The following is a 22,379-nucleotide window of genomic DNA, read 5'->3' as shown; positions in this document are numbered from 1 at the left end:
CCAGTGCTTTAACCAACCTCAAACAAATGATGTCCCTCACACCACTAAGATGTGCTGTGCCCCCTTTTCTCTCAAATTCCAGCAACCTGTTTCATGAGCCCACAACTTCTCATTCCTGCCACTGGTGTTCCCAGTATGCTTTTTCAAAGCAACCGCTAAGGAACAATGCACACAGACACATTCTTGCTGCTTTTTTTGTCCCATTAGTGATGACTCTCCGCACTCTGAGGAGCAACCAGTAGGCAGAGAGCGCACGTGGGATGGAATGAATGAATGCCTAGATGTATGATTGTTTTAAGACTCGACATATATCTCCTCTAGGTGGTGTAGGAGCCCCAGGGATGACACACTGTGTAGTACTTACAAACTGGATTTTTATTGCTAGGATTTAAGACTCAGGCTTGTCTTGAAGTCGTGCCCTCTGCTTTGGGTTTCCTTTTCCTTAATCCCCAGAGTTGGTTGCGGCTACTCAGGGGGAAGGGAAAGGCACTTTGCACTTTCTCAGAGACACTTCATTCGTTCATATTTCCCAGGGCTAACGCTTGGGGAGCTTTGTCTCACGCCAAGCCCTGATCACTAGCATCTAATGCCCCATGCTGTACCATGTTCAGAAGTTTGGTTCTCTGATCTGGAAGGCAAGAACTAAACAGCCAGGGCCGGGGATGCAGACATTTAAAATTTGAGCCTGGGCTCACTTTCGCCTATTTACCCCCAAAGCGTTGCAGAATTGCGGAGAGAAATTCAAGCCCTTCTGCCTCCCTCCCCCCACCTGAGAATGTTAACAGAACGTAGTGGATCACGAATGTTGTGCGAAAACTTCACTTTTGACGACCGCGTTATTGTCACTTCTCCCCATCACGTTCATGACGAGACTTTTCGAACTCTCTTTGGCTCTGACTCCCTCAGCTGGGAACTGAATTTTACGTCGTCCGCTTCTTGGAAGCCGCTGCTGGGAAGGGCGGCTGCTGGCCAAGATGCAGAAGAGCCAGATAATATACCTCGCGTAGAGCAACTGGCCGCCCCCCTCGCTTGGGGCAGTAATTAAGGAGTCCTTAATTCGGTTTCTGTCTTGCTTTGCACTATGTTCACTTTTGGCAAACTTGAACCCTACCATGCAAAGGTTATCGGCTGACAGCATCAGGCGGTTGGCTTCCTCTTTCCTCTCTGCAGTGCTGTTGGAAAAGCCCATTTTTCGGAACTGAAGAGGTGAAGGAAGCCGGGATACAGTTCTGCTACCTGGTTGCTTCTTCCATAATTAGTATGAGCTTTGAGAGAAGAAATATAAGCCACAGGTGGCTCAATGGGTCCTTTTGTCTTATTTGAGCTTAAGCTTATGGGTGTTTGGGTGATGCTGTTGGAGGGAGCTGGGAGTATCTCTATGCTGCACTTCCAGTTCCAGTGCTGGACTACTGGGATGCCACTGGGTGGGCTGGTTTAAAGGGATTGGTGCGAGCAGAGGCCAGGGGAAGTATTTAGTGAAAAGACTGAGCTCCCTTCTCCTCCTCGCATGGAGACTTTTCCCTTCAGTGCTTGAGGGTCAGTCTCATGTAGCCTTAAATTCTATGACTGCTATTTACTCTGTATTCTCAAAATGTCTGTCATCAGGATAGGTGGGAGGGAGGGCTTGTATATTGCAGATCTCTTTGGGGAGGGCACTCCTGTACAAGATCCCTAATTGGGGGGGGGGGGTGAGGGGACAACAGGTAAGTTTCGCCCTCCCCACAAAGCATCCCTCAAATGCAATGTGATATGTTTCCTTGTAGGAGTGAGCGACAACCATTTATTCATCTGGGAGAAAGAAAGTACTGGGTGCATTCATTGGCGATGGAGCTTAAGATGTTCCTAGCGACCACCAGGCACTAAAGAAAGCCTGCCCCGGCTTGCATGGCCCCTTCCTGTCGTTCTGTTTTTCGGTCCTACTAGAGTATCCAAGAATCATAGAAGTGTAGAGCTGGAAAAGGGAGCCCAGGACTCATCTAGGGAAGTTTTCAATGTTTGAGGTTTTATTGTATTTTCAATATTTTGCTGGGAGCCACCCAGACTGATTGTGGCAATGCACTCAGACGGGTGGCATAATAATAATAATAATGATAATAATAGTAATAATAATAATAATAATAATAATAATAATAATAATAATAATAATAATTTTATTTATACCCCATGCCCCCCTGCCAGAGCCGGGTGCTCAGGATGGCTAACACCAGTAAAATTACAGTAAAAACATAGTAGGGAGGAAAAAACCAATTTAAAATACACGCTAAAATGCAATTTAAATAATTAAATTAATTTAAAAATTTACTGTTATTATCATTAAAGCATAAGAGGACAGGGAGAAATAAAAATGTGAATGGCCAAAGAAAACTTAAATTTTCCTTCAAGTTTTTTGGCAGAGGCTGGGTGGCCATCTGTGAGGGATTCTTTATCTGAGATTCCTTCGTTGCAGGGAGTTGAACTACATGGTTCTTGGGTTCCCTGCCAGCTCTACAGTTCTGTGATTCTATTTTTTAAAAAATGGCCTGTCCATTTCTTGAAACTGTCCATCCTACAACGGATCATGTTGCCGCAAGCTGTTGCAAGGCCACAGGGCTGGGCAGGGGGGGAAACAGCCAAGCAAACATTGCTGCAAGCTTGGCTGTCCCAGCACTGCTGGGTCTCCGGGCGAGGAGATGAAGGCAATGGCAAGAGCCCTGCGGCTCCTTGCTCTCGGGGCACGGCTTCCTTTCCCCTGGCATGTTCCCTCTGGGTCCAGTCTGGACAACTGCCCACATGAGGGACAATAGGCGGTGGAGAAAATGGCTGTGTCTTATCCCTCGTCGGGGCTTGTGTGCTCAGAGAGGGCAGATGAACAGGAAAGGAGAAGGAGAGCTGTGGAGCTCAAAGGGTAGCTGGGGATCGCCTCATCAAGATGTGGGCCTCAGCCAATGCTCAACAATGCCAATCGCCAATGCCAGCCCAATGGCCTCAGTTATGGAAGCAACAGAACCGAGAAATTGCACAAAACACATGAAATACCGTGAAAATCCCTGAAATGAGAAGTAATTGACTAGAAATATTATCTTGTGGAAATCAACTAGAAATGTGGGAATCAACTAGAAATATTATCAACTAGAAATATTATTAATATATTATTATTCATAATATTATAAATATTATCAACTAGAAATATTATTAAAATGTGGAAATCAACTAGAAATATTATCTTGTGGAAATCAAATCAATCTTTAACATCTAGACCATGGGGGCGTTTCAGCCCTGTTCTTGAGTTTGTTCAAAACCTAAAACAGCTTTATCTTGTATTCCTTTCTTTGAATTTGTGCCATTTAGGTTTTTTAACTTTTTTGTAAAAGCAGCACTAGAATTATCACAGTTGAGTCCTCAACCCTTTATTACTGTGCTTTGCCTCCTTTAAGTTGGGCTTTGTTTAAAACTTGCTATTTAGGTTTTCAAACCTTTTTTGTAAATTCAGTATTAGAAACTGTATTTTTGAGTCTTTAATCCTTTATTACTCCATTTTTACTTTACCTAGGTCGAGCTAGGATTATAATACGTCAGAATTTTTGGGGTTCTACCCTTGTTTGAATTTTGGTCATTTAAAGTTTATATTTTTCTATTTCCTTCTGAGGAAACTGAGTAGTTCAGTGATACGAGGTTTGTAGCCGGCATCCCCTTAAGGCTTTGTTCTATTTTAGGTTTTCCCTTAAGTTTTTTGATTTTTATTATTTAGTTGATTTCCGCAAGGTAATATTTCTAGTCGATTACTTCTCGTTTCAGGGATTTTCACGGTATTTCATGTGTTTTGTGTAATTGAAGTAGCTAGAGCTGGCCTTATGTTGATTTAGTGGGGGCTCTGTTGCCTGCAGAGACAATGCTAGTGAGCACATGGTCCCAATCCCACTCCGCTTGGGGCCAGTGTCACAGTTTGCACCCCAAGTCTTCAGCTGCCCTGACCACAAGGCTCGCATTTGTGACCGGGGTGCCTTCACGAGCCGCTCGGCCGACCTCTGCTTCTTTCCCCTTCAGGCTCACGACGTAGCAGCAAGGGCGGACAGGTTGGGCGTGCCGTGTGTCATAAGCCCAGGCCCAGAGTTTCATGAGCCTCCTGAAGCCAGTTGAGCAGTGGCGGCCGCAGCATCTGTGCCTGCGCTTGTGGCAAACAAACAGCCCATGTGATTCTGCTGCTGCAAGGATTTGAAAGAGTCGAGGGTAGATTGAATACCGTAGATTCCGGCATATTAGGTGACTGGGCGTATAAGACGACCTCCCAAATTGGCAGTGCTAATTTGGGGTTTCGTCTTATAATCCCAGCCTTATACGCTGGGCAAGAGGAAGCTGCCCAGCGCAACGCGGAGCCCGCCACCCACTGCTGCCTCGGAGGTGGTACCCGGGGTATAAGACGACCCCCCGACTTTTTAACCTCTTTTCCGGGGTTAAAAAGTCGTCTAAGACGTCGGAATCGACGGTAACCCTCGGTTTGCTTGGGTTACAGAAAGGGGCAAGGGTTAGGGGAAACATAGAAGGCAGATTTTCCAGATGAGCTAGCCAGTGGGAGGTAGGTTTTGCCTCTGTTTTAACTGTAACGTGAAGTATTTGGGTAGGGAAGGAGAGCGCGAAAGAGTGGATTTTGGTGAAAGGGTGGCAAACATGGCCGGTGGTGCGCTGCGAGGAAAGCCGCCCGTGTGATGTACTTGTGGATATGTGTACACATCTGTTAGACTATCCAAAGCTCTGCCGAGAAATAAATGTATGACTATATTTGAAAGAGAAGGAAAAAAATATCTATATAATATATTTTTAAATACAGAACTTAAAAGCTGTATACTCTTCTTGGGTTTTGATTTCCACTGTCCTGTAACCTTCGTCTGTTTGGTGGCTGTAATAAAATGTCTTTTCGGTCTCCAAAGGCGTCTGTCTTTCCATGATTGGTCGAGGCTGAAACCGGGAGGGGGAGAAGGAGGCAGACTTCCCTTCCACACTGGCTTACTCTGGACAGGGGCAGCAGAACCAAACCAAGGGCCAAGTTGCCCCATGAGCATAGCTGTCAACCGTCCCTTATTTGGCGGGAAACTCCCTTATCCCAGCACCATTTCCCGCTGCTGTCCCGGATGATGTCCCTTAAATTTCCCGGTTTTCATGCTCGCCCGGCTTGGGAGGGAAGCAGCGGCTCAGGGTCCTCCGCCTCGAGAGAGAGAATGCGCACGAGCTGCCGCATCGCCGTCTCTCCCTTTTCCCGCTCAGGGGCGCCTTGTGAGGAGACGGGTGGTGGCGGGCGGGCAGGCAGCCCCTCTCTTGTGAGACTTCCGCTGCGCTGCCAGGGGAAGCTGGAGGTGGCAGTGGCAGCGGCCGAGGAGGCGGCCTGAGGGAGGAGGAAGAGGAGGGGACGGGGAGGGACGCAGAAGGGCGGTGCTTCAGTGGCCGTGGCGGCGCCGCAACCGCTTCATGCCGGGCTCGCGAGCAGCATGGGCAAGAGTCTCCCTCCCTCCCTCTCTCTTGGGCAGGGAAGGGTCAATGGAACTCCTCGCGCCACGACGACGGCAGCCCCAATGTGCTGCTTAGCATACCCTCCAACCAGTGCAGCATCTTAATGTTGTGATTTCCCCCTCTGCACCCCTTTCATAACTCTATTTTTATAAATCATTTGTCCATCCATAGTTCAAATTTTTACTACAAGTTTTCTGTCAATCCTACCAATGTACGTAACTCTTTACAACAGCTTTTCAAATAAATTATAAACTTTCCCCATTCTTTATTAAAGAGGTCCTCTTCCTGGTTTCTAATTCTGCCTGTGAGCTTTGCCATCGTTCATCAGTTTTGTCTGCCCCTCTTCTTTGGTGGGAGTTGTAGACCCTTAGGATCATCTAGTCCAACCCCCTGCAAAACACAGTCAGTCGCAGCCCAAGCAGCATGGCTCCATCAGTGCCGGATTTCTGTATAAGCTAAGCAAAATCCCTTATTTTGGCTGCTGATCCCTTATTTTCAAATCTGTAAGCTGACAGCTATGACTATGAGCAACTATCATTGTCCAATATCCTGCAGCAAACATGCAACGAAAAGCACAGGGGCACTTGGAGGTAGCAAACCCTCCTTCTGTACACAGCCAAGACTCAAAGGATGGGTGGAAGCTAAGACTGCAATCCACCGGTAGACCACTGGCCAGCTACCAGCCTGCTAACTCCTAGGACTCATCCAAAGTATGTTAGCTTGTGTGAACCGTGGGCTCTGGTTGTGCCAGACACTGCCTAGATTGATTTTAATCTTCAGATTGCCTGTTCATGGAGTGTTCATCCCAGCAGGCTTGGCCCAAGCTTACGCAGATGTTTGACCACATCCAGCCTTTATTTGTTCTGCTTTGATTGCAGAGCAGCTGTACAACAACAAGCATTCATCCTGGTTTGCTTGCAGGGTGTGGATACATCTTCCCACTGATCATTCATTCATCTCGCACTGTTTTCAGTGCATTGCCCCACCGCTCTGTTAATCGCAACCAGTCCTGTCTTAAGTGGATTTGTTGCAACAGAGCACGTTAATCTACTTTAACTGTGCAAACCTTAATTTCCAGTACATGCTCGAGTCCCTACGAAGTATTGACTTTAGTGCATTTATTGCATTTATATCCCTGCTCTCTTTCCGACACGGCATTCAAAGCAGGCACTCTTTCATTCTGGCACCGATCGAGGTGGCCCTGCAATCATGTCCAATGTGCTTAAACAAGAGCGCACCGTTGGCATCACTTAACACAGGCTAGTGTTTCCCTAAGAGAGTCAGGCTGTTTGCTTTGTAAATTTGGAACACATTGCTGGACCACAGTGGTTCTAGTATTAATAGGAGGCACCCAGGTCTGATTTGGTTGTCTGAATAGGCAGCAGAAGGGCAGGCTGAGTTTCTTCGGTTTACATTTAAGCTATGAAGATCGGAGAATCGGCTGCTTCACTTCCTCATGGAGATAAGAATCGCCCAGGAATGCAATAAACTCCACTATGTCCCCATCAAATCTCTGGAGTCCTCACAGTCCTTAAAGAATAACTGAAAGCTTCAAGGAATTGATTTATCTTTCTGCACCTCTTGATTATTCTCCAGTGAGACTGAAAGGGTTCTGGAGGAGTCATCTGTGGTGTATTTCATCCCGGAAGAGAGAGGCGGTGGAAGGAGGGGAAGTCTTGAGCAATTTTAAACATCAGGAACTGAACGGTCCATGGAAGATTTCGCCAGCCCACTCGAAAGCCTTAGGAGACAGAAGGAACAGGAATCAGCCCTTTAAAAGAGGTCAAAATACTCTCTGCAAAATTCAGCTGTACAGCTAAGGCCACAAAAGTTTTTTCCTCCTCTCCCACCCCATTAATACTAGAAGTTAAAGTCACTTAGTTAAATTGACTAGCGATGGGAGAGCCAGAAGGAAGTATTATTTTTCATAACTCATTATTAGATTGCATTGCTTCCTGCCACTGATATGGTGCCTGCCATGACCTTAAAGGTAAAGGGACCCCTGACCGTTAGGTCCAGTCATGACCGACTCTGGGGTTGTGACACTCATCTTGCTTTATTGGCCGAGGGAGCCAGCGCACAGCTTCCGGGTCATGTGGCCAGCAGGACTAAGCCGCTTCTGGCAAACCAGAGCAGCGCACGGAAAAGCAATTTACCTTCCTGCCAGAGTGGTACCTATTTATCTACTTGCACCTTGACGTGCTTTCGAACTGCTAGGTGGGCAGGAGCAGGGACTGAGCAATGGGAGCTCACCCCGTCGCTGGGATTCGAACCGCCGACCTTCTGATCGGCAAGCCCCACAGCGCCACCCGTGTCCCTAGCCATTAGGTGACTCTTAAAAGAAGAACAGACAAATTCATGGTGGTTGGGCCCTTTAGCCATTCTATATAAATGTAGCCTCCAGGTTCAGAGGCAATATGTCTCAGAATGCCATTTGCTAAGGGTCAAAAATGGATGAGTGTTGCCTTCATTGCCCTGCTTATGGACTTTCCAAAGGCCTCTGGCTGACTGCTGTTGGGAACAGGATGCTGGACTACATTGACCCTCGGTCTGGGCTCTCCTTGCGTTCTTATATTTATGTTCAAGGTAGACAACAGAGACTGGGAGCTTATGTGACTTGTCTAGCACAGGGCTGGGGGAATCTGTGGCCCCCTGGAGGTTGCTGGACTCCAACTCACATCAAATCCCAGCCATGGTGGCCAACGTTCAGAGATGATGGAAGCTTGGACTCCAACAAGGTCCCGGAACATTCAGAGCAGATAAAGTAATTCTTCATGCAGTGCATGATTAGACTATGGAACTCCCACCCACAAGAGGTAGCCACCTATTTAGATGGCTTTAAAAGAGGATTGGCCAAATTCATTGAGGGGGAGAGGGCTATCGGTTGCTGCTAGCCATTATCGGTTGCTGCTAGCCATTGCTCCAGAGAAGCAGACACGGAGCAATGGATCCAAACTACAAGAAAGAAGATTCCGCCTAAACATTAGGAAGAACTTCCTGACAGTAAGAGCTGTTCGACAGTGGAATTTGCTGCCAAGGAGTGTGGTGGAGTCTCCTTCTTTGGAGGTCTTTAAGCAGAGGCTTGACAACCATATGTCAGGAGTGCTCTGATGGTGTTTCCTGCTTGGCAGGGGGTTGGACTCGATGGCCCTTGTGGTCCTCTTCCAACTCTATGATTCTATGATTCTATGATTCTATGGCTCGGCTCGGACTCCACAGAGGCAGCAAGGCTACTGAATGCCAGTGGCTGGAAAACCACAGGAAGAGAGAGATGCTCTTGTGCCCATGTCCTGCTTCCTAGTTTCCCAAAGGTATTGGGTTGGCCACTGTGAGAACAGGATACTGGACTTGATGGGTCTGGTCCACCAAACCCTTCTGATGTTCTCAAGATCTAAAGCCACAGGTTCCTCATCTCTGTGGCAGCGAGTTCCCAGCTGGGGTGAGCTACGGATTGGGTGGCCATTTCTCAGCTCGCTCACTTAGCCGTTCCGCTCACCACCACCACCCCCAGCTCCAGGCCACTCACTTTTTGACCATGTGTTCGTAGATCACGGCAGGGACAATGGTCAGAGTGATGATGTTGCCAGCGTTGGTGAGGACCTCTGTGATCTCCTTGTCCTTGAGAAGGAAGAGTTCAAGAAGAAGGTTGCTCAGAGATGGAATAACAGGTTTGGAATTGCCCAAGAAAGATGTTAGACTGTTTTGATATGCCACAACTGCAGCTAGAATTTTGTTAGCTAAGAATTGGAAAACACAAGAAGTCCCAACAGTGGAGGAATGGCAGGTGAAGATGATGGACTTTTTGGAGCTAGCCAACCTGACTGGAAGAGTCCGCGATCAGAAGGAGGAGGAGTACCAGGAGGAATGGAGGGAATTCAAAGACTATTTAGTTAAATATGTTAAGATAACTTAATTGGAAAAACTTGCAAATACCAGATAGGCTTAGGATTTAAATACAGTGGTACCTCGCAAGACGAATGCCTCACAAGACGAAAAACTCGCAAGACGAAAGAGTTTTTGGTTTTTTGAGTTGCTTCGCAAGACGAATTTCCCTATGGGCTTGCTTCGCAAGATGAAAACGTCTTGCGCCTTCTTCTTAAAACTGTCAATGCATTCCTATGGGAAACCGTCAATGCATTCCTATGGGAAACCATGCTTCGCAAGACGAAAAATTCACAAGACAAAAAACTCGCAGAACGAATTAATTTCGTCTTGCGAGGCACCACTGTATGTAATGTTAGAGAATAACATGTTTAAAGTTAAAATTAAAAGAAAGAAAGATGTTAAGTGATTAAGTTAATTTTATGAGAAAATTGGTTTTGGAAAACTGTTACAATGATATATACTGAAATTCAGCCGGGGGATTTGAGGAAGTCACTTAACAATGTTACTAAGATTGGATTAAGTACAATTAAGATGTATGTTTGTTTGTTTATTTTTTTTTGGAAAATCAATTGAAAAAAATGAAAAACAAACAATGATGGGGTGAGCTCCATTAAGCCTTGCCTATCCAGAATGTCCCCAAGTCCCTTAAATCGGGGGGGGGACAGGATCTAGCTGGTGGGCCAGATTCCCATCTCTCTCCCCCACCCCCCATGATCTCCCAGAGGCCACTTTTGACAAGCAAGCAGGCTCAACCTGCCCACCTGTCAATCACCCGATGTCACCATGATGTCCGGTGACCCAACGTCAAAGGGAAGAATTGGCAGTACACCCCACATCAGAGCTTTGCAAACTGTGTGTTGTGACATGTTAGTGTGTCAGCAGCAGTGTGTAGCTATACCGCACAAACTCTCCCTGCACTTTTCCTGGGGCTGGAAAGGGGTTAGTTTAACCTTCAGTTTGATAGTAAAACTGAATGACTGTGTCATGAAATGATGCAAAACTGAATTACTGTGTCGCAAAATGATGCATGTCTCAAAAGTGTGCCACCAACGTGAAAAGTTTGGAAAGCTCTGCTCTAAGTGTGGCTCGGGTGTGGGAAGCTTTGCGAGGCAGACTGGAACCCGTGCCAGAGATTTCCTATGCTTGCCCTAAATGGACCCCCTCTTTCTCGCTGCCCCACATGCCTGGACACCCCCCAGAAAAGGGACTATTTTATGCTAGCCACCACTTTCTCCCTGCTCTTGAAATCTCTCCTCCAAACTCTCCTCTGACCCATCAGTTCGAAACAAAACCAGGCAGAAGGTGTGGACCTGTCTATGTGCCCAAAGAATGCTAGATGCTGCGCATAACAGAGGACTTGCAAATAAACGTAATAATATCGACACAGTCACAGTAGAGCACTGAGAGGAATGGGCATGGCTACATCTGGATTTGGGGACTGGGTGTAGAAGACAGGGGGTTGGCAGGGGGTTGGACTCGATGGCCCTTGTGGTCTCTTCCAACTCTATGATTCTATGATTCTAAGACAGCTTGGATTTTTTGTTTGAGTTGTGTTTTGTTTTTTTAAAAGCAAGTTTCCAGCTTTTAAGGATTTGAGCACAGCCCGAAATTTGCGTGGCTCCACAGAGCTCTCCGCAGCATCCTTTGCTCCACTGCCCCTTTCACACAGGAGTCCTTACCCTCAGGCCAATGACATTCTGCCCGTTCACCTCACAGATGTAATGGTTGATGAGGAGCCCGTTCCGAGCCGCAGAGCTGCCTTTGGCAAGCGAGTTGACTTGCCCTTTCTTGACGATGAAGCCCACGTGGCCCATGCTGTCTTTGTGCATTGTCACCGTGCGCTGGAAAGGCCTACCGAGCAAAGATTATAATATTAAAGTAATGTAATAGCATATCACATCATTAATAATAATAATAATAATAATTTATTATTTATACCCCGCCCATCTGGCTGAGTTTCCCTAGCCACTCTGGGCGGCTCCTAATCAAGTGTTAAAAACAATACAGCGTTAAATATTAAAAACTTCCCTATACAGGGCTGCCTTTAGATGTCTTTTAAGGATAAGAGAGCTGCTTATTTCCTTGACATCTGGCGGGAGGGCGTTCCACAGGGCGGGCGCCACCTAGAAGGCCCTCTGCCTGGTTCCCTGTAACTTGGCCTCTCGCAGTGGGGGAACCGCCAGAAGGCCCTCGGAGCTGGACCTCAGTGTCGGGACAGAACGATGGGGGTGGAGACGCTCCTTCAGGTATACAGGACCGAGGCCGTTTAGGGCTTTAAAGATCAGTACCAACACTTTGAATTGTGCTCAGAAATGTACTGGGAGCCAATGTAGGTCTTTCAAGACCGGTGTTATGTTGTCCCGGTGGCCTCTCCCAGTCATGAGTCTAGCTGCTGCATTCTGGATTAATTGCAGTTTCCGGGTCACCTTCAAAGTTGCCCCACGTAGAGCACATTGCAGTAGTCCACGCGGGAGATAACCAGAGCATGCACCACTCTGGCGAGACAGTCCGTGGGCAGGTAGGGTCTCAGCCTGCGTACCAAATGGAGCTGATAAACAGCTGCCCTGGACACAGAATTGACCTCTGCCTCCATGGACAGCTGAGAGTCCAGAATGCCTTCCAGGCTGCGCACCTGGTCCTTCAGGAGCACAGTTACCCCATTCAGCACCAGGGAGTCCTCCACACCTGCCCGCCCCCTGTCCCCCCCAAAACAGTACTTCTGTCTTGTCAGGATTCAACCTCATTCTGTTAGCCGCCATCCATCCTCCAACTGCCTCCAGGCACTCAACAAAGGACCTTACCGCCTTCACAATTATCATTTTACTCTTTGTATCCCACCTTTCTGATTGAGTTGCCGGGAAAAAGAGCATACACCGTTCTTAGCCATTTCCAGTCTCCAAAAAAACAGGCCTTTGAGCCTGGAAGCCATTAGGATATGGCTGGGCTTTATTTTCAACCCCTTTCCTATATTTTTAGATATACTGTATTTTTCCATCTATAAGACACCCCCTATTTTTGGGAACTCCAAATCAAGAAAATGGGGAGGATAGCCCAGAGTTGTTGATTGCTGAAAACCACTTGCCATGTCGCTGAAGACATGCGGCCCTATTGCCATAGCGGCAGCCAATCACCTGCAGCCCTTCTCACAGCCACCAATCACCAGCAATATCGCCACCGAGAATCTCCCGCGACCAATCGCCCAACCCACCTCTGCACTACCCATGTATAAGGTAAAGGTAAAGGGACCCCTGACCATTAGGTCCAGTCGTGGCCAACTCTTGGGTTGCGGTGCTCATCTCGCTTTCTTGGCCGAGGGAGCTGGCGTACAGCTTCTGGGTCATGTGGCCAGCATGACTAAGCCGCTTCTGGCGAACCAGAGCAGCACACGGAAAAGCCGTTTACCTTCCCGCCGGAGCGGTACCTATTGATCTACTTGCACTTTGATGTGCTTTCGAACTGCTAGGTTGGCAGGAGCTGGAACAGAGCAATGGGAGCTCACCCCATCGCAGGGATTCGAACTGCCGACCTTCTGATTGGCAAGTCCTAGGCTCTGTGGTTTAACCCACAGCGCCACCCGCGTCCCTACCCATGTATAAGACAAGAGATAATTTTAAAGCTCATTTTTTAATTAAAAACCCTCATCTTATGGAAAGAAAAGTACGGCATTCCTGAAAAGGCAAGCAGAGCAGAAGCCCCTGCAACTTGCATTTTATGAGCATCCTTAATATTAAAGGCAGTTCTAGGGGCTTAGGAAATGCAGCCCTTCAGGGTGATAAAATGACTCAGATAACCGCGGCCACTTCCTGTTCCTCACCTGTCCCGGATCACCATGACGATTTTCTCCGGAGAGGCTTTCTTCAGCGCCCGCTTAGCCTTGTCCGTGTTCCAGCCTGCGCAATCCTTCCCGTCGATCTGCAGGATCTGATCTCCAAAGCGCAGACCCACCAGAGAAGCCGGGGAGTTTGCCTTGACCAGCTGCACAAACAAGCCCTGCAGAAGACATTGGGCTGGTGAAAACCGACATACTTGATTTCTAAAACGAGACCAGCAAGGAAAGAGCCACGTCCGCCTAGAGCCCAGAGGCAGACGTCCCTGGGCAGCAGGTGAGATGGGATTTCGAGGAAGCCAGTCCCACACCTCTCAGATGGGGAGGGAGTTGATGGCCTGGGCACCCAATAGCTGGGCTGATTGGCATCATAAACATGGACCACTCACAAAAGCCATCTCCAACTCCTCGAAAGATTCCATCAACGGTAAGAAAAATCTTACACATCACTTGGGAAGACAGGACTGGTTAATATCATAAACATGGACCACTTATCAACCCCATCTCCAACTCCTCGAAAGATTCCATCAACGGTGTCTCCGAAAATTCTTACACATCATTTGGGAAGACAGGTGAACTAATACCAGTGTAAAGATCACCAGTGTTGAAGCAACATCAACTTCGTTGGACTGGTCATGCTGTTCAGATGCCTGATGATCGTCTTCCAAAGCAACTACTCTATTCCGAACTTAAAAAATGTCTTCTAGAAGAAGAAGAGTTTGGATTTGATATCCCGCCTTTCACTCCCTTTAAGGAGTCTCAAAGCGGGTAACATTCTCCTTTCCCTTCCTCCCCCACAACAAACACTCTGTGAGGTGAGTGGGGCTGAGAGACTTCAGAGAAGTGTGACTGGCCCAAGGTCACCCAGCAGCAGCATGTGGAGGAGCAGGGAAGCGAACCCGGTTCCCCAGATTACGAGACTACCGCTCTTAACCACTACACCACACTACACTCAATAGTCTTCTACAAAACTATTAAAGGTGCAAGAGCCCCCTGTCTTCTTTTGCACCTGGTCCCTTGACTCTGAATAACAGATGCTCTTGCCTTTGTAACCTGTTGGGGAGGGGCTCCTAATAATCTCTAGAGTGACGTTCCCCAACCTGGTGCCCTCCACCTGTTTCAAGCTACAGCACTGGCTGGGGCAGATGGGAAACAAAGCAGAAAAAAGCAAAGGTACAACGCTGACCCAGGCAGGGCCACTGTAAAAACCGCAATGCTGGATTAGATGGGCCTTTGGCTTCATCCAGTAGCACCCTCTGGCTCTTAAGTCCTAACCTCAGAACTCACCTTATCAATGTTCCTCAGCTTCAGTCCCGTCTTCCCACGCTCGTCCTTGCAGAGGTGAACCTCCCGCAAGCCGGGCTTGATCTCCGCCCGACGAATCCCCAGGTCGCTTCCCGTCACGGGGGCCACCACCAAGCCCGATGCGGAGGGCGCTGAGGTCACAGCCTGCCAAAGAACCCAAGTTGTGGAACAGTCAAATTAATTTTCACCCAGGCTCAGACTGGATAATGAGGGTGGTTCATTTGCCACATTATGTTTTGAGACTACAATTCCCATCATCCCTGGCCACTGGTCCTGCTAGCTAGGGATCATAGGAGTTGTAGGCCAAAAACATCTGGAGGGCCGAGGTTGAGGAAGCCTGTCCTAAGTGGTAGGGACATTCCTTATAAGGTTTCCTGAGGTCCATGGCTTACCTGAAATCTCCAGGTTGGCCTGCCTGCCTCCAGGTGGCAGGCAGAGGGCTTGAATATCCATTCAATGTGTGAAGCCTGCAAGCTTTAGCTCGGGCGTCTATTCTCCTGCCATCTCCCAATTAACCTCCATCTCCAAGGCTCGGCGCTGGGAGGTAGCGCAGAAGCAGAATCACCAAAGGTCACTTCTAGGTCACTGAAATCCCCGGGTCTGCAATGCTCCTGACCTGGCTATCCTTTTTCCAGAACAGCCTTTCACTGGGTCACTGTACAAATTTGCATTCCTAGAAAAGCAGCATGGCTCAGTGGTTAGAGCACCCGCTTTGCATGCAGAAAGGCCCTTGTTTAATTCCCAGCATCTCCCCATAGGGTTGGGGATCTCTGAAAACCTGGAGAGCCCTGTCAGTCAGAGTAGACAATACTGAGCTAAGTGGACCAGCGGCCCAGACTCAGCAGAAGGCAGCTTTCTATCTTCCTCCGACTGACTGATAATGTCATGGTGGGAAATCAAGGAACCACCAGGATCCGAGGCCGCTGTTAAAGGTCACCCAATGAGTTTCAGGACGGAGCAGGGATTTGCACCCAGGTCTCCCTGGTCCAAGCCCAACACTCTAACCACTATGCAACACTGCTGCTATTCCCATTCATTGCTCCACTCACTTTTGACTCTGGTCCCACCCACCCTTGGCATGTGGCCCTGGCAAGGTTACACAGAGGGGGATGTGGCCCTTTGGTGGAGAAGGTTCTCCACCCCAGAGTTAGTGTGGAGTATGGTGGTTATAGGGTTAACCTCCAGTGGTGTCCTGTATCTGGGGGGAGCTACCAGGTGAAGCTGTGGTCACAGTTCTTTGTCTGTGAGTTACTGTATTGTTCGCTCTATAAGACGCACCAGACCACAAGACGCACCTAGTTTTTGGAGGAGGAAAACAAGAAAAAAAATATTCTGAATCTCAGAAGCCAGAACAGCAAGAGGGATCGCTGCGCAGTGAAAGCAGCGATCCCTCCTGCTGTTCTGGCTTCTGGGATAGCTGCGCAGCCTGAATTCGCTCCATAAGACGCACACACATTTCCTCTTACTTTTTAGGAGGGGAAAAGTGAGTCTTATAGAGCAAAAAATACGGTACTTTCAGTTTAGGCTGAGATGCTGAGATACACAGAGCGTGTCTTTTGTGCTCCGGCACTGAGAGAATGTTTTTGTGGACTGATTTATGGCTGCAAATAAACGCTTTTAGAGATAGAAGAAACAGTCTCTGGACTTTTTACTTCTTCTCCTCACACGGAAGGCAACCGCTGTGACTCTGCACCTCTGCCTAGGTCGTTTTCCACAGAGTTTGGCCCAGGGCAGAATGCCCCTGCATACAGAGATTCTGCAAATGCAACCGACAAATGAAAAGCTGTTGCAGATGACCCTCAGAAATGCTTACGTTTCCGCCTGCCGGGGCAAGTCCCAGATTCTTCTGGACCTCCTCACTGGAGAGGGAGAGGCCCATGTAATCATTTAAGTCCGTGAGGTTCGGGTACAAGACTGGCAGGGCTGGAAAGGAAAGAAAGAGGAAGAAGTTAATTCAGAGCGTAAACTGCACAATAATGCACTCTGAGCATTATCTCGTGCGTCAGCTGCGGAGAATGCAAAACAAAACACAAAAATCAAGTCTCTAGATCTCATGTTGTGTTTGTACATGTTGACAATAATCACTGTCTCCGTCTAATCACCGCCTCCTGTGGGAGTGAGGTCCATAGTTTGATTCTGTGCAGTGTGGGTTTCTTTTATCGGCCCTGAATTTTCCAACGTTCAGCTTCCCACGAATTCTAGTGCTACAAAAGAGGAAGAAAAGCTTTCCTCTCTCCCCTATCTCCATGCCCTGCATGATTTTGTAAAACTATCATGTCTCCTCTTCCTCGCCTTTTCTGTAAGCTAAAAACTCCCAGACGCTGCAACCGTTCTTCTTAGAGGTCCATCCTGTTTTCTGAACCTTCTCCAACTCTACAATCTCTCTCTACATAATAATAATAATAATAATAATAATAATAATAATAATAATAATAATAATTTTATTTATACCTCGCCCTTCCCAGTTCAAAAACCGGGCTCAGGGCAGCTAACAACAAATTTAAAACACTTAATTATAAAAGCAGCATAAAATACAGTATAAAGACATGAATAACAATAAAAATAAAAAATCAATTAGATAATCCCCAGGGCTAGCTGGCTGAATTGGTCCTACTTGGGCCAGGGGAGAATTAGCTGTGGGGTCTCAGAGCGGGTGATCTTCATAAAAGGGGAAGAAAAAATAAATAAAAGATCAGACTGAATTCAAATTAAAGGCCAGGCGGAATAGCTCTGCCTTACAGGCCCTGCGGAAGGAGGTTAAATCCTGCAGGGCCCTGGTCTCATAGGACAGAGCATTCCACCAGGTCGGAGCCATCACTGAAAAGGCCCTGGTCCTGGTGGAGGATAGTCTGACTTCCTTAGGGACCTCTAAACTATGGTTATTCATGGACCTTAAGGTCCTCTGCGGGGCAGACCAGGAGAGGCAGTCCCGTAGATAAGAAGGCCCTAAGCCACAAAGCTACAAGACATCTTGGCACTGTTGAAGCTTGCATTGCGAGCCTTTGGTGCCACCGAAGGCTTTTTGCCACCTGTGAATTGTGTTACCTGCTGGCTTGGGCGGCTCGGCCTTCTCTGCGGGAGAAGCTGGAGGAGCTGACGGCACAACGAGGGCAGGGAGCGGAGCGGGGATGGAGGCTGGCACCTTGGGGGCTGCGTCTGCCTGGGCCTGCGGAGGCAAGAAGGGCAAGTTATTAGGCTGGCATCTCCAGGGTCTTCTCTGCCCCACCCGACCCCAAAGCTCCTGCTTTCAAGGAGGAGTGATTTGAACCAGGACTGAGCTGATGCATGAAGGTCCTGTGTGCGTGCTGTTTACATGCTTCCATAAAGGAATCCTTTCCTAGGAAACACCTCAAAGCAATTGGCCAATTAAAGACAAAAGCAATTAAGAACAATCTCGTTTATAGGAACAACAGTGTCAAGACCTGCATTTAAAAGGCTTGTTGGAAAGGGAAGGTCTTTAGTGGGTGGCAAAAAAGCGTGAGTGAATTTTATTATTACGGTCACAGACCAGTTCCGGCTCACTTACAATATCAGGAAAATCATAAAACACAACAGGAATACATTGAATTGCAACTGGGTATAACAGAGACAATTCAGATATAGCGGCAGTTAAAAATATATATTAAATCTTGATCATTAAAATATAACCTAAAATTGTCATTGAAAACCTTAGTCATTTTGGTGGTACAGCTTGTTCCCTGAGTTTTATGGCAGTCGCACAGAATTTGGCCACCCTTAGCGTGATCTCTGCATCCTTGTCCTCTACCAGGAGTTTTAAACATTGATGTTCGGACCCATTTGGAGATTTTTGTATAACAGGAGTGATAAATAGCGAGAGTATATCCCCGTAGAAACGGCAGCGTAACAAGACATGAGAGACAGTTTCTACCTCCATCAAGCTGCAGGGGCAGACTCGTTCCACGTACGGTTTACCTTCAAATCTGCCCTGCAATAAGGCAGATGTGGCTAAAAGGCAGCAGAAGTGATGTTCGCCTGGTGTGTTTGTTTGTTTGTTTGTTTGTTTGTTTGTTTGTTTGTTTGTTTGTTTTGCCGCCCTTCATCCAGGGATCTCAGGGTGGTTTACAGCATAGAAATGCAAAATATAAACACAAAACATAATAAAGACGAAAAACGAAAGGAAGGGCAACAGGAAAGCCCAACTCTCTCACCTTCAGAACGTGGTCCACTTTCATGTCCTCGAGAGATGGGTACAACGTCGCCATGTTTGCTGCTTCTTTCTGGTGGGTGAAGCACACAGAGGGTGAGACCACAGCTCTGGGTATACACAGAACATCGGTGTTTTCTCAGTGTTCTACTTTTGGGGAGGTACTGTCACTTTTGGGGCGGGGAGACAGTCACATTTTTTTATTTAAAAATATTTATTAATTGAGTAGCCATATGCAATCAGATTTGAATAAATTCACAGCTGCTAGTTTGACCCTCAGGTTTTAAAAAGAATTTGGACACACACACAAGGATTAAAAGCAAACCAACCACTGCCATTCTATGAATCAGGATAATTATCAACATAAAATTTATCACCACTTCTGGGAGATGATATATAATGAGATGAAAAAAATGTTGAAATATACATTTATTAAGAAACCAGAAGCATTTTTACTTGGCATTGTAGGAGATATAAACAGAAAGGATTGTAAGTTGTTTTTATATGCAGTGATGGCAGCAAGAATATTATTGGCACAAAAATGGAAGCAAGAAGAATTTCCGACAAAAGAAGAATGGAGGATGAAATTGATGGACTATGCAGAATTGGATAAACTAACTGGAAGAATTCAAAACCTGCGGGACCAGAGATTCACAGAAGACTGGTGTAAATTTACGGACTATTTGAAAAGTATTTGTGATGACCAGATTACGTTTGTAGGTTTGCAAGAAGTTTTGTGAGGTAAATTATTTGAATTATTGCAAAAATGGTTAAAGAGGTGGGTTGTGAGTTAAGATAATTAAAGGCAATAGGAATTTAAGAAATGCAGAAGAAATGATAAAAATGGTGGATCATCAGAGGTGCTGATGGAAGTCCAAAAAGACTGTATAAGATGTGAAGTTCTGTGGAATGTATAATAATTGGTATGTTGAAATTAATAAAAATTTATCGCCAGCCCTTCACCCAAAGGTCCCAGCTGACACTTGTAGCTGGTTAGAAGTTCCTTTAACAGACTCATCTAATTGTCTTAACAGATTAATGCGGCAGCTATTTTCTAAAAAATGGTTGGAAACTATGCAATGCAGTTACTCAGTCACTTGAAAAAGATTGCCCCATGAGGATGACTTGATAGGTGTTATCGTGCCCGCTAATGGATGCCACGGGAGGCAGGATCACAGGTTAATTGCATCACACACAGGAGTGATCACCGGATCGTAAAAAGTTAGTCATAGGGAAACGCAGGATCTTCCAAGACAATGCAATGATTGCATTTCGCCATTTGGCGTGTGTGCCACAGGGGTGGGCGGTTTTAAAATTAGCTCTTGGAAGAACTTGATTTGCAGCCTGGCAGTTCTCCACGGGTGGCACCAGCACTGCCCCTCCAGCCAGCAGGATGCCATCATTGCAACAACCTGGGCAAAGAGGGATGTCCCGGGAATTTAAGGAGCGTAGGGGGTCCCTGCTATAGTGGGAATCCCTCATCAGCCCTCTTTGTCCTCAGGGTTCACATGTGGATGTTGAAAATATGAATGAAATAAAATTGCAAGATTTGCTACCCTAATCTTAATGGTATGACCAACCTATAATAACAATAATAATAAAATTTTATTTATATCCTGCCCTCCCCAGCCGAAGAGCGGCTAACAACAGCAAAAGTTACACAGTTTACATAAAATCACAATCAATTAATAGAATACATTCTAAAATCAATTCATTCGAAAATCAGTTCAGAATCAAATTAATAGCAACCCTTGGGCTAGAGTGCTATGAGGATTATCATGGCCTCTGACCCCAGTTTCCATAGCACCCTCCTTCCCAACCACAAAGCTCTTTTCTTCTGATTCGTGATAAAGTTTTCTCATTTTCTTAAGTACAAGAATTGCTTTGGGATTTTGTTTTTACACCTTTCTGTCTCTCTTTTGTAATTGTTATATATTGGAAATCAATAAACTATTTATTAAAGAAGAAGAATTGCTTTGTTGAAGGAATCCTACAACTCGGGTAGCCCGATATTCTGTGTTTTTTTAAAATAAAAAACTGAGCCTTTATTCTGAGAACAAACTTACAAAAAAAATGTTAAACCAAATGTAGTAAAACTATCATCAGGTTTCAAAACTTTCAATAATAATGCTTTAAGAATACAATGTAAACAAATTTATCGCATCTGCAATAATTCCAAACATCTTCTGTTGTCGTACATAGTCTTGCACCTTAATATTCCAACACATTATAAAAATGGAACACTTTAAAATCAATGAGTATTCAATGCTAGTCCTACTCAGAGTTGAAGAAAATGGCGATGGGTAACTTAGATTTATTAGTATCAGTGGGTCTACTCTGATACACAAATATGTCGACTCTCATCTCAACACCCAATCCACTTATAGCAGATTATTCATTTCTTAATTACTGTCAAGATGAGAACCATTTCCATATCTTTCTGTGTAAACTCCTTGATCTTACAAAACAAAATGTCACGAAAGGGTTTAAAGACAGTAGGTCCAAAAGCCTCTTTCCTCCTCAAGAATCCTCCTCCAAAATAACTTTAAGAAATCCACTAAAAATGGTCAGGACATCAGCAGCCGCCTGGCAGGCTTGCAAAATCAGCTTCTAACAGAAGTTCGTAAAAGTTGAACATCCTGGGACTGCGAGGAGAAAGTCCCTGGTGACAGAGTCCAGGAGAACACAAAATGCTGGAAAGAGAGCGCTTATTAACTAACTGGCAGCTAATTAACAGCAACCACAAGCAGCGTCTGGAGCAGGAAATCAGTGGCTCTCTCAACTCCAGCAAAATCTGGAGAGCAGCAAGGAAAATCACCCTCTTTGCAAATCAGGGTGGCAGATGCAGAGCAGCTTTAGAAGCCTTTCCAAACAGCTGTCTGGGTTTTACAATCCAAGGTGGGAGCGTACATTTTATCCAAATAGATGCCTTCGCTCTCCCTTCCCCCTTCCACACACAAAACAGATCGGCGCTCTTACCTGTCGGCGGCCTCTGGCAAGAATTCTGCTCTTGGCTTGCGCACTCCTAGCCTGCCTTCGACTTTATAACAAGGGCCAGGGCTCAGCCTGGGCTGGGCGGGGGCATCAGCTGACTAGGAAGCGAAACTCAGGTGGCAGAAGAGAGAACCAGGTCAGTGCACCTGGATGACGTCAGGGGTGGAGGTGGCTCAGATTAGAGAAGCACTGGTTTTGCCATGTGTTGCAATGAAGCAGAGGAACGTCAGGTGACAGACTTCAGCCAGCCGGCCCAGTGCAAGTGGAATTTGCAGCAGTGTGGGGTGGAACTCTGAGCAGGAGCAGCTGGCCAGCCAGCCCCTCTTCCAGGAAACTCCATTCCGTCCTCCTCATCCCCCCCCCCAAAGGTCAACCTGCAGCTGAATATGTTCAATCCACAGCTAGTGCCCAACCTCTTGCTCTGCTTTGCTTTGTTTTGTTTTTTCCAAAAAAAATATTCATTTTTTAACACAAATAAAGAACACAAACAGAAAAACAATAAAAACAAATTCTTGTCTTATCCTTATTTTCCTAAACATGGTTAGGGGGGCTTCCCCAAGTCCCGCCTATCTGATGGTCTCTGCCTGCAGGAGGGAGAAGGGACTGGTGCGGCCAGTCAGTCCTTTGCGCAGCTCCTGTGGGCTTTTGCAGGAGGTGGGGTTATTGCCATGGTTGCACGCGGCCATGGCAGAAGCCAAGACAGCGAGCAGGATGCATCCCACT

General features: G+C 46.6%; 1 protein-coding gene across 2 annotated transcripts; it reads right to left on the bottom strand.

The window, feature by feature from the left end:
* Positions 1-4,755: 4,755 nt before the first annotated feature.
* On the bottom strand, positions 4,756-21,977 carry SDCBP2 (syndecan binding protein 2). 2 transcript variants are annotated; one of them, XM_083447621.1, is made up of 9 exons: positions 21,642-21,977; positions 18,667-18,735; positions 17,543-17,663; positions 16,311-16,420; positions 14,480-14,641; positions 13,181-13,356; positions 11,046-11,217; positions 9,008-9,099; positions 4,756-7,222 (listed from the first exon to the last, which is right to left on the bottom strand). In XM_083447621.1, the coding sequence occupies exons 2-9, from the start codon at positions 18,718-18,720 to the stop codon at positions 7,168-7,170; spliced, it is 942 nt and encodes a 313-aa protein (XP_083303747.1). In that variant the 5' UTR covers positions 18,721-18,735; positions 21,642-21,977; the 3' UTR covers positions 4,756-7,167. The 2 variants fall into 2 exon arrangements, with proteins under 2 accessions (XP_083303747.1, XP_083303746.1); XM_083447620.1 differs by lacking the exon at positions 21,642-21,977 and having other exon boundaries at positions 18,667-18,761.
* Positions 21,978-22,379: the final 402 nt, after the last annotated feature.

Source organism: Podarcis tiliguerta (assembly GCF_965153285.1).
Source record: "Podarcis tiliguerta genome assembly, chromosome: 6".
In the NCBI taxonomy this organism is placed as follows: domain Eukaryota; kingdom Metazoa; phylum Chordata; class Lepidosauria; order Squamata; family Lacertidae; genus Podarcis; species Podarcis tiliguerta.
This window is presented reverse-complemented; position numbering and strand designations above follow the sequence as displayed.

Bases quoted from the DNA above. Each gene is read 5' to 3' on its own strand.
- SDCBP2 (XM_083447621.1), bottom strand. From the start codon at position 18,720: ATGGCGACGTTGTACCCATCTCTCGAGGACATGAAAGTGGACCACGTT. The intron at 14,642-16,310 runs GTAAGCATTTCT...GTTCTTTGGCAG, and splicing joins TTGCCCCGGCAGGCGGAAAC to GCTGTGACCTCAGCGCCCTC. The intron at 11,218-13,180 runs GTGAGGAACAGG...TTTGCTCGGTAG, and splicing joins GTCATGGTGATCCGGGACAG to GCCTTTCCAGCGCACGGTGA.